This window comes from Mesoplodon densirostris, chromosome 9 (assembly GCF_025265405.1).
Source record: "Mesoplodon densirostris isolate mMesDen1 chromosome 9, mMesDen1 primary haplotype, whole genome shotgun sequence".
Lineage (NCBI taxonomy): Eukaryota > Metazoa > Chordata > Mammalia > Artiodactyla > Ziphiidae > Mesoplodon > Mesoplodon densirostris.
In genome coordinates, this window is record NC_082669.1 from 87396784 (window position 1) to 87409522 (window position 12739).

At 34.8% G+C, this 12739-nt stretch overlaps 1 protein-coding gene across 3 annotated transcripts in view; it reads right to left on the reverse strand.

Annotated features, from left to right (window-relative positions):
• Nucleotides 1–12739, reverse strand: part of POT1 (protection of telomeres 1) — an 82346-nt gene that overhangs the window by 34512 nt on the left and 35095 nt on the right. For all 3 annotated transcript variants that reach the window (XM_060108522.1, XM_060108521.1, XM_060108520.1), the window contains exon 8: nucleotides 3539–3669. In XM_060108522.1, the coding sequence (XP_059964505.1) occupies nucleotides 3539–3669 (131 nt within the window). The remainder of the gene's footprint in view (nucleotides 1–3538; nucleotides 3670–12739) is intronic.

Below are 12739 nucleotides of genomic sequence, written 5' to 3' on the forward strand. Positions count from 1 at the left end.
GGGATTCCCTGGTGGCGCAGTGGTTGAGAGTCCACCTGCCGATGCAGGGGACACGGGTTCGTGCCCTGGTCGGGAAGATCCCACATGCCGTGGAGCGGCTGGGCCCGTGAGCCATGGCCGCTGAGCCTGCGCGTTCGGAGCCTGTGTTCCGCAACGGGAGAGGCCACAACAGTGAGAGGCCTGCGTACTGCAAAAAAAAAAAAAAAAAAAAAAAAAAAAAAAAAATATATATATATATATATATATATATATATACACACATATATATATAAGAGTTTGAAGTGAGTAAAATGCAGCTGAGACTAAGGCCTCATCAGTCTGAGACAGCTGGGATATGCCTTAAAAACATTGGCTTCCTGAATTTCAAGGCTCAGTTATTAGATGCACATGCATTTATGACTGTTATATCTTCTTCATATAGCAACCCTTTTGAACTTATGAAATACCTCCTTTAGTCTCCTGTAATTCTGTCTGATATTAATAATGTATTTATATATTAATTGGAAATTAGAAAATATATTGGATACTTAAGTTGTGATGTGCTGAAACTTGTTGGATATAACTAAAGTAGTATTCAATACATAGAGAAAAATTTATAGAAATAAGTGAATATTTTACAAAAGAAGAAAGGTTAAAAATCAGAAATTTAGGCTTCTATCTCAAGAAGCTGCACAAAGAATATTATTTCAAATCCAAGGAAAGTAGAAAGAAAACATAATCAAGGTAAGAGAAATAGAAACATACAATAGAGAAAATCAAAGCTAAAAACTGGTTATCTGAAGAGATTAATAAAAATGATAAACCTAGAATGACTGATCTGGAAAAAAGAGAAGAAACACAAATTAAAATATCAAGACTGCAAAAAAGGATTTATCATTACAAATTCTATAAGCATCTAAAAGTAGCATTATCAATAAATTTGACAATTTGGATGAAATAAACTTTTCTAAAAATTATATATATCAAAGTTGATAGAAAAATAAAAAATCTGAATGATCTCATTCCTCTTAAAGAAATGTTAATTCATTAATAAAATCTATTAATAAAGGAATCACCAGGCTCAGATAGCTTTACCAGTGCATTATTCCAAGCATTTAAATAAGAAAAAAACAAACAAACAGTAATCTTGCACTCTAGAACTGAAAAAGAGGGCACATTTCCTATTTTCATGAGGCAGCAAAACTTTAATTTCAAAATTGTCAAAGACATTATAGGAAACGAAAATTACAGATCTAAATATGAAACAGGAAAATAATAAATGACCTCGAGGAAAACTTAGAAGCCATCTTCATGAAGTGAGTAGACAAAGAGTTCTTAAACAGGAAATTAAAAAGTACTGACTATAAAACAAAAGTTAATAAAGTAGACTATATTAAAATAAAGAACTTTTGTTCATCAAAAGACATCACTAAGAGGGTAAATAGGCAATCCATAGAGTGGGAAAAGATATTCACAGTCCATATACCTGACAAAAGATCTGTAGCCTAAATATATAAAGAACTTTCACAAATAATTAAAAAATGAAGTTAAAAATTCTATAATGAGCAAAAGGCTCAAATGAACACTTTTTACTTCAGAAGACATACAAATTTTTTTTTTTTTTTTTTTTTTTTTTTTGCCGTACGCGGGCCTCTCACTGTTGTGGCCCCTCCCGTTGCGGAGCACAGGCTCCGGACGCGCAGGCTCAGCGGCCATGGCTCACGGGCCCAGCCGCTCCGCGGCATATGGGATCCTCCCAGACCGGGGCACGAACCCGTATCCCCTGCATCGGCAGGTGGACTCTCAACCACTGCGCCACCAGGGAGGCCCTACAAATTTTAAAAGGTTCTCAATTTCAAAAATTTTCAGGGAAATTCAAGTTAAAACCACAATAAGATACTAATACATATGCAACAGAATGGTTAAAATCCAAAAAAAATGGAAAACATCAAGTGCTGGTGAAAATGTGGAACAATTGGAATTCTCTTATATCTCTAATGGGAGTGTAAGTTGGTAAGAAACACTTTGGAAAACTAAAGGCTAATATCTGCACAACCTTGAACTCACGAACCACACTCCTTGGTATACAATCAACTGAAATGCATATATATCTATGCATTATACAATATATAATATATAATATATATTATAATTACATAATTACATATAAATGTATATATTATATTACATATAATTATATATATTCAGTAAAAGGTATGTACTAGACTGTTTATAGCAGCATAATAGCCTCAAACTGAAAACTACCTAAACGACCAACAGAATAAATATATAAATTCTGGTGTATTCAAACATTGGCTGGACAGAATACCATTTAGCAGTGAAAATGAACAAAGTAAAACTATATGTAATAGTACAGTTGACTCACACAAGCATAAGCCAGAAACTAAAACAAAAAACAACAAAAAAACTATAGTGTATTTCCTTTATATAAAGAACAAATACATATGAAACTATATATGTTGTTAGAAGTTGTGAGATTATTTACTCTTGGGGGGGGAAGTGTAAATGACAACCCCAGGTAAGGGTACAAAGGACATTTCTAGAGTGTTAGTAACATGAGCATGCTAATACTGTGAAAAGAGAGATGTATATTTTACTTCAATTAAACAATAGCAAGAATTACAAATACAGCTGGCCCCTGAACACGGGGGTTAGGAGCACTGACCATCTGTGCAGTTGAAAATCCCCATATAACTTACAGGGGGCCCTCTATCCTCAGTTCAGCATCCATGGATTCAACTAACCATGGGATCCTGTAGTTTTGCACTGTTTACTACTGAAAAGAATCTGCACGTCAGTGGACCCGAGCAGTTCAGAACTGTGCTGTTCAGGGTCAACTGTACTACAGGAAACAGCAGTGTGTGAGAAATAAGCTATTTTTTTGAAGTGTGGATAAGCCTGTAATATAGTGCTACAATAGCAATATTTCTAGTTCTCTTTATCTTTAAGCAAATGTTCTCCACTATTCTTCTATTCTCAGGGAAAAGGCATTAATAGAGCAAGAGAGTTGTTTCCCACCATATCTTAAGACTAGAAGACATTTGGACTATTGCACTCATTTATGAGCATCAGTGACCATGAGGACCACAGATAAACTGAAGCATTAGAAGAAAAAACAACCGAGATAGTGAAGGGGTTGCGTGGAAACCCATGTAACAAAAGCAAACTATGAAGGGACTGAAATGTTTAAAACCTAAAAGACTGAAAATATTAAAGTGTTAAAAAGCTGATTTTTTAAAAATCACATACTATTTAATAGCTCTACCTTCTTATTAAATGTTTTCTAATGGAATGCAACTAGTCCGAATCGCGGCAGCTAACACATTTCTGTGGAAGGAGGTCAGGTAGTTTGCTCAAATGAAGAGGTTTCCTAATATAAATCATTTGAAGTCTGATACTATTTACATTTCTTCTTGTCTCTTGAAATGCCTGATGTCATGTTCTAACAAAGCAACCACATAATTAGTGTAACTAGTTTTAGTGAACAATACAGTGTTCTCTTCAAACAAATATAAGTTCTAAACAGTATGAATTATACCTTCAGCCTGTGAAAGCGAACAATATCTCCATTTTTATAAATCATTGGAAGGGCTTCATAATTTCCACTAAAGAACAGGCAGGTTAACTTTACATGTGTCTGGTCCACAATTGTTACAACTGAGCAATAATCTGGAAAACACAAAAATATTTTACCTGAAATACTCTTCGTATTTCAAAGCATTTGACAAAATAATACTGAGTTCAAAACACCAAACATTATTCTTCCCTTTAATCAAGTCTTCTAAGAATAGGATCAAAACATAAAGAAATTTTCTTGTCTCTCAAAATGCACTGCCAAATTATTTTGCAAAAGTGTTCCACAAAAATTCATTTTAGAAAGTTTAATGAAACAAAAATAAAAACTGTACTTAATATAAATTGTCTGGAGGTGTAATAACTTTATTACCTCAAAGTTTAGAAACCATGAAGCAGATAAACATATGCAAATAATATAATTTCTAAAATAAACATAATTAAATTTAGAGTGGAAACAAAAAACTAGAAGATATTTGCAGCAAATGTGATGAAGAGTCAATATACTGCATAAAGATACTATGAAAACTGGTTATAAAACCCAGATTTTACTGTAAATATGAAAGTCAAATGAACAAACAACTCATAGAAAACTATATAAGAACAACTCAAAAGGGAAAATGATGATTTGCTAGTTATTTATAAAAGTTTACACATTAGAATGAGAGCAATTTTATATAATTTAAGCTGGTAAAAAACCCCCACCAAATTTAATGATAGTTGGGTTGCTATGAAAACAAGTAACTTCAATCACTGGTGGCAGCAAAAACTGTAATAGGTGCTACCTTTTGATATACATGTTTCAAAAAATTGCACACTGAGAGTATGTCTTGACTTCCTTCCTTCTCAGTAATATACTCGACAGTATAGACATAGAAAAGGATAAACCCAGAACAGTGAAGGGAGAGGAGAGGGGAGTGAAGGAGAGGGAGAGACGATATCAACGTATTTCAGGAAGTTGGGAAAGTAAATGGTTAAGGGATCAAATGGACAGAGGAGGATGCATCCGGAAGATACTCTAAAGTAGCTACAGCAAAGATGGCAGCCATTGGGATTAAGGGTGACAGTGAAAAATAGAGCCAAAATCAGGGCTCATGAAAAGTTTACACATAGGACAACTGTTTCAATGAGCACCCATCCTAACCCTCACTCCCCTTGAAAATAACTTCAGGTAGGCAGGTAGGGTATCTCAGTCTTTAACACCAACCCCTTCCTGCAACACAGGCTGCTTTCCAAGGAAGTTTCACTGATAGACCAGGAAGTGGTAAGGCTTCTAATGAGGGTGTTAGCACCCAGAATAAATCCATCTGCATTATCACATTAGGGGGTCTACAGTCAGAAGGCTCTCTTCCCACACACCTTAGACTGACATTTTCAATCAATGTGCCCTACGTAAGTACTATTTGTCTCTGTCAGATTTCCAATTCAAAAAAAGAGATCAAGTTGAAAAAAAACTCATTATATACAAAGCAAACAAATGTCTACAACCTAAAATAAACCATACCTATATTTGTAAATTTGTAAACAGTAAAACATTACCAGACACAGAACAATAACGGATAGAAGGAAGGAAGGAAGGAAGGACACTGGGGAGGGGAGGAGGTGGAGAAGAGAGGAGGAGTGGAGAGAAAGGGGGAAGGAATGGGGGAAGTGGGGAGAGAGGAAAGGAGATGGGAGAGGAATGGAGGCCAAAAGGAGAAAGAGAAACCTGATTCTGTGACGAGGGGACAGTAATTAATTCAGAGAACATAAAAAACTTTAAAAACAAAACCTTAATAAGCATCTTCAAAAAGAGTAAAAAGATATTACATCTTCGTCTCTTGATATACAGGATCTACTGGACCCAATTCTAGGTTTGGAGTTTCCATTTTCCGTAGTTTTAACTATTTGTAAGGAGTGTTATTTCAGGACATTTTTCTTTCTTAGCAGTCTTCCAAAGATTAAAGATAAATTTTACTTATTTTTTAATAGAATAAAACACATTCTTCTTGTGATGATCATATGGCTCTACTGTACCCTTTTATAAATCTAATATACATTATGGAATCTTAGTCATCTACTTTCCTTTATCTCAAAATATTTTGCTATTTTATTATCCTATAAGTTATTTCATTATTCCTATCTATGCTTAAAAAAGACTAAATTAATTTTTAAAATGGGAAAATGAGAAACTTGCCTAGAGGAATGATGCAAGAGTGAAATTAATCATCCCTATTGCACTGCACTGCTCAATGTGTTACAACACTTTTCAAGAAGATATAAACCAGGTTTGAAAACTATCTTTGAAGTTTCTTCTTCAGCCTTAAGAATTCAGTTAAGAATTCAGAACTGAAATTTTTTTGCCAACAGTCACAGAGAAGAAAATTAGATGGATCAGAAGCTGAATGTAAAGACACGTAACAGCACGTTAGATACTATGGATAATGATGAATGTACTTTGAATAAAATACAAATGCTCTGAAGGTTTTAAGTTTCATATAATTTCATGACAAACTAAACACAAGGGCAAAGAGATCACTAATCTAATGAAACACATGAGACCTTACATTAAATTTCATACCATGACTGAAGTTTAATCAGAGTCTGAAATTATGTTTAATGTTAAAGAATATATTTTGGTAAAAGGTATTTACAGTCCTAAATACAGTTTGGGGTTATCAAATAATAATTAATAATGTGCAAAATGTCAATATTCTAAATTAATTTATAGAAATGGAATAATCCACTTTACTTCTCAGACAGAAAACAAAACAAAAATACAGTACTTATGTTAGCAAGATATCTTATTCCCAGGCCTATAACTAGGGGGAAATTACATTATTTAGCAGTCAGCAATTACTGAGGGCTTACAATATGACAGGTAGTGTGCTAAGCAATTTATATGCATTATCTCCCTGAATTCTTAGATAGTTGTATGTAACAGTTTACAAACGAGAGAACTTAGTTTCTTAAAAAGTCTAGGCAAGGTATCCAAGTGTGAATGTCTTATAGATCACATATAACTCAGCATATCTGACTCCTGTTTCTTCATTTAACCAGAACACCACACTGTCTGCATGTTGCATGCTTTTTTAAACATCAACAACAATCCCAAAGAAAGCAAAATATTATGCTTAAAACTGTGATGGAGGGTTGAGAGTTTTCCTAAGTAGGTAAAATTTTACTGTATCTTAACTCTATATTATTTACTATTTCCTGCATTTATCTTGAAACATATTAAAGGAGAGTTCATTACTGAAGAATAACATATCATTATAATGAAACTTCACCTATAATTTACTCCAGAGGCATCACAGAAACCCCAAGAACATCAGAGAAAGATTCTACAATAATTCATTCTTATAAGGCTTATATGCATTTGTACATTCTTTGTAATAATTATTTTTTGACTCATAAACTGAAAGAATAAAAGAAGAAAAGGAGATAAAAAAGAGTATCTCCTGAAGTAGCTGAACAAGAGTTAAATCCTAGTGGAAAGACAAAAGCAATAAAAGAAGGCGTACGTTTAAGGCTACTTAAAGAGGAGTTAACTGAATTGTGAGTGTAAGAGAACAAAGGAGAGAGCACAGTGCTATAAAATCAGGAGTTGGCAAACTGTGGCCCACAGCCAAATCCATCCCACCACTAGTTTATTATCTTTACAAAGCATTCAACTTAAGTTTTCCAAAAAATGTCTTTTCACATTCATATTCATTTGGTTATATAAGATTTAATGAAATTACTTAATTAGAATGACAAGTAAAAGGAGTACAAAGAGATTTGGGAACCCAATTGTAAGAATGCAATTCTTTCGAGAATACAGTTCCACTAGTGGGAGCAGAAATGAGCCGGGGCATCAGGGCTGGGCAATTCCCAGTCACCAATTCCTAGCTGTGAAAGCTTAGGATGACAAAAGCATCAGTAACAGCGTTTTACACATGGAGTGTAGAATGTTTGCTCATTGTCAAATTAGATAAGAAGTTGCTTAAGAAAGTTTCTAATTTAAATAATAACTTAGCTGTAGGAGAACACCCAATGTGTCATGAAATACATTACATATATTTATTGTGTAACAGATATATGTGCAAATAGTAAATAGTTTTCAGAACAGTGACTGTATATAGAAGATTTCTGAAGAATGCCAGAAGGAAAGTAGACACTCTTTAATCAGAAAACACAGAAAGATAGGCTTCCAGATTTAGTATTACGTCTTCACAGTTCACAGCATCTATAACACATAGCAGCTGATCAACCATCTTTACTAAATTAATGCACGTCACTACCTACAGCAAATATACAGTACTTGCAAAAACTCTCCCTCTCTGAAGCCCACTGCAGACACGGAAAATCATCTAGCCTCTTTACACCTCAAATTCCTTATCTAAAAAATGGGGAAAATAATACTACTCACCTCATATGATTGTTAAAATTAAATAAGTAATTACATGTAAAGTATATAAAATAGCACCTAGAACATGGTTAAATGCTATGTATAAGAGGTGGCCAGTGGTGGCAGTAGCAGCAGCAGTAGCAACAGCAGCATTTCTATTACTGATAATTAATCATAACATCCTTTTCTAATGAACACAGACATGATCTTAGAATCTGTCTTAACGAAGTACATGAAGATACTTTGCCAAGATACAGTGCCGAATGGATCACAGTCAGAACATAAAATCAAAAGTATAGATGTAAGGGATTGCAAAGGAATTCCAATTTTAATTTCCACTGGAATCTCAATTAGTTGTTTTTAGATATGGTGCTATCAACCTTCCACAGAGAAGTATCTTGTAGTTAACAAGAGCATCTGGTCCTCAGGAGAAATTTGATTTGGAACACTAAGAGTTTCTGAAAAAGCTGTAAGGTGGAATATAGCACTAACCACTTATTCAAAAATTACAATGTTGAAGATAATATAGAACAATTTTAATGGATCAAAGTGGTAATCAAGGGCCAGGAAGATCTAATACCTCACTTAAAAATTAGGATAGGGCTTCCCTGGTGGTGCAGTGGTTGAGAGTCCGCCTGCCGATGCAGGGGACACGGGTTCGTGCCCTGGTCCGGGAAGATCCCACATGCCGCGGAGCGGCTAGGCCCGTAAGCCATGGCCGCTGAGCCTGTGTGTCCGGAGCCTGTGCTCCGCAACGGGAGAGGCCACAACAGTGAGAGGCCCATGTACCACACACACACACAAAAAAAATAGGATAAATAAGTTCACTGTGTCAGCTTGAAGAAATGTTCAAGTTCCTGTAGGGTAACAGTTCTCAAAGTTTGGTCTGCAAACCACTGGGGGACTCCAAGATATGTTTATGGGGTCCATAAATTTAAACCTATTTTCATAGTAATATTAAGATGTTATTTGCCTTTTCAATTGTGTTGACTTTTGGACTGATGGTATAGAAGCAATGGTGAGTATAACTGCTGGTGTCTTGGCGAGAATCAAGGCAGTAGCCTCAAACTGTAGTAGTGGTCACTGTATCCTTCACCAACACACACTAACATTAAAACAAAAACCACAACAGTTTTACTAAAGAATAAGGCCATTCTTTTTTTTTTTTTTTTTTTTTTTTTTTCTTTTTTGCGGTATGCGGGCCTCTCACTGCTGCGGCCCCTCCCGCTGCGGAGCACAGGCTCCGGATGCGCAGGCCCATCGGCCATGGCTCACGGGCCCAGCCGCTCCGCGGCATATGGGATCCTCCCAGACCGGGGCACGAACCCGTATCCCCTGCATCGGCAGGCGGACTCCCAACCACTGCGCCACCAGGGAGGCCCAATAAGGCCATTCTTGATGAAGCATTAAAAATTTCTTATAGTTGATCCTTGAGTACATGTCTTTTTAATATTTTACGTGGTGAAATGGGAAGCAAAATATTTCAACTGCTTACCAAAGTATGATGGTCATCTTAAGGAAAAACACTTGTGTGATTGTTTATGAGTTACACTAGCCACATTCTTTTCATGGAACAGCATTTTTATTTAAAAGGATGACTGACAGAAAAATTTTAGTTATTCAAGCTCTGGTATTTGTCAGATGTTTTTACAAAAATGAATGGACTTAATCTTTCAGTTTAAAGAAAACTGGCATCTTTTTGCCAATGATAAAACCAAAGTTTTTAGGCTAAAATTACAATATTGGAAAAGTTCCATCTTCCACCATGATATTGATGGTTTCTCAATATTCGAAGACTTTTTTTTTTTTTTTTTCTTTTTGCGGTATGTGGGCCTCTCACTGTTGTGGCCTCTCCCGTTGCGGAGCACAGGCTCCGGATGCGCAGGCCCAGCGGCCATGGCTCACGGGCCCAGCCGCTCCGCGGCATACGGGATCCTCCCAGACCGGGGCACGAACCTGTATCCCCTGCATCGGCAGGCGGACTCTTAACCACTGCGCCACCAGGGAGGCCCTCGAAGACTTTTAAAAACTTAATTTAATTTAACTTTTAACAACTTTATTGGAGTATAGTTGCTTTACAATGGTGTGTTAGTTTCTGCTGTATAACAAAGTGAATCAGTTATACATATACATACATCCCCAGATCTCCTCCCTCTTGCGTCAAAGACTTTTCTGATAAAATTGACTGGTGACAGAAATAACTGTTATATTTTGGTATTGTACGATACTATACAATGAAATGGGTCAACATATAGAAGATTTGCATACCTCAGGAAATGTTTTTTTTCAAATGACCTATGCACTACAAATCATGTATAATTTAAAGATCCATTCAAACTGCAAGATGGATCAATGGATTTTAATTCAATAGAATATGAAAGTTCATTGCTATGGTTTCAGATTCCTCATTGTAACCAACCTTTAAGAAGCTTATCAAAGAATATCCAAAATTACCTGAAGACTTTTATAAAAGTCCTCTTCCCTTTTCCAACTACACAGCTGTGTGAAGCCAGAAATTTTTATGTATCTCAACTGAAATAACATGTCGTAACAGACTGTTGAAGGGATAAGAGAATCCTGCTACTTTTATTATTTTTTAAAGATTAAAAATATCATCAAAAATGTGAAAAAACCACACTCCATATTTTTGGAAAATATATTTTTCATTAAAAATGTTACTTATGTTTACAATAGACTTTTTGGTTTAAATGAATTATTAAATGTCATTAAATATGTTAGTTTTTCACTTTTAATTTCCAGTATGTTTAAATATCTATAACTGTGATCCATAAAAATATAAGCTCCTTGAGATCCTGATAATTTTTTGGAATATAAAAAGCTTAAGAAGCACGGATTTAGGGCATCAACAATATTATACTTTCTGAAAGTGAAAATTCATAAAGTACTACATTTTATATAGATCACTACAGAGACAAAGTCCCTTGCAATTCTACCACAATCAAAATTGCAAAGAAGTAAGAATTGGTCCTACCCCTTCCTTGTTCACAATAAAGGTAAAAAAAATATGGATAATGAATTGCTTGAAAGTGAAGCTCTATCAACTTTAATCTAGGTCGATAATCTCTAAGCTTGATTCTATGGAAAATAGTTTCAGCAAACAAGAATCAGAGTACATTAAAAAGGGTTCCATGTTTAAGTAATTCCAAGTAAAATTATGTTAAAAGTAAAGTTAAACAGATTCCTTTATTAAACCTTTTCAGAGGTGATAACGTGCTAATAATGCACCGTGGATCTCAAGAGCCAGATACAGTATGCAAAATTTCCCACTTTTTCATGGAATGTTTCACAGAATTGGTATTTCTCCCACTGAAAATGCTTTGCTAAAAGCTTAGGTAGATTAGATCTCCAAGTTATTTTAAATGAAGTATTACTGAGAAAACTAGAGAATTTACAGCCTCACTTGATGAAGAGGCAGACAGCTCTTCAGGACTACAGTTCACTGTTGTCTTGGGACATTCTCTTCAGCAGTTCCTGCCTCCCCATTATCTACCCTATCTCCTGGCAATCCACTGTTCTAGACTTTTCTCTTTCTTGCCTTCTTATCTCCCTCTTTGTTATTACTTACGAGAGAGAGAGAAAAAATAATCATAAGAGTAAAATGCCATTTTGATGCTTCCTGATACCAAACCAATTGACAGTGCTGTGAAGGATAATAAATAAATCAGTAAACCCTAGTTTTGATCTTTGTTCTTTTCTCAGCTTGGAGTGTTCTCCTATCTATAACTCTACATGAATCTTCTTTTCAGTTATATAAGGTAATTGTGCGTGATGATACCAGTTTTTCAAAAGTATCACGTATACTGGAAATCAGAAGCCTGATGATTCGGCTAAAAACTGATGGATAGCTGCTAAAGTGGTAGCAGAGATTGGGGTGTATACATTCTGTTTATGATTAAATGGTCAAAACTATTTCTAGTGTTGATAGAAATTCATTTGTATTTCTAAGTTCTTATTCTATTGCTGTTACATGTTCCCATTAATCTTTTGCTTAAATCTAACTTATATAATACATATAAATGACAATAAGTCTTTCAAATATTCAGCATAAAATATGAGCTTTCTTATCATGACATTTCTGCAAAGCAGAGAATATGTATTCAGTTTATCATTCCACTCTAAAAATCAAACTCACTGTTTTTCAACTAGCAATAACATCCAAGCATATACACAAATCCTATGAAGTCCTGATACTGTTTTCTAAATAAAGCAAAATATTTCAAATTCCTAAAACTAAAGAATTAAAAGTATAAAATAATTATAAGAAATACTCCAATGCATAAGTTACTTTTCACTGGTTTCTCTATTTCAAATCCTACTTTTTTCTTAATTCTTTTCATTTTTTAACCAAAGAGAATTTTTTGTGTGTTTTCATTCAGGGAAGGGGAGATGGGAAGGTGGGGTAACATTAATATATCCCTACCCACTGTAATTCTGTGTTATGTTAACTCTTCCAAAAAGCATTTCAAAAGTATTCACAACAAAGCTTAGGACTCCACATCAATAAATTGTTTTGCCTTATTCAAGTAACTGCAGCAGCGTATTTTATAAACATCTGGTGCAGTGACTAAGGGAAAGGGTACATAAATTGCACTCATAAATACTGCACACTGAAAAGATAAACTGAAAAATTATAAAATCCCCCTGTATGTACATTATTTCTCAGATTTGTTTTATTGCTCTATTTCCACAGCTTAATTTTGGACTACTGTTATAATCTGGAATTATTTTTCCTACTCATATTTTGTTCTCCCCATTCCAAATTACAAACAATTAAAA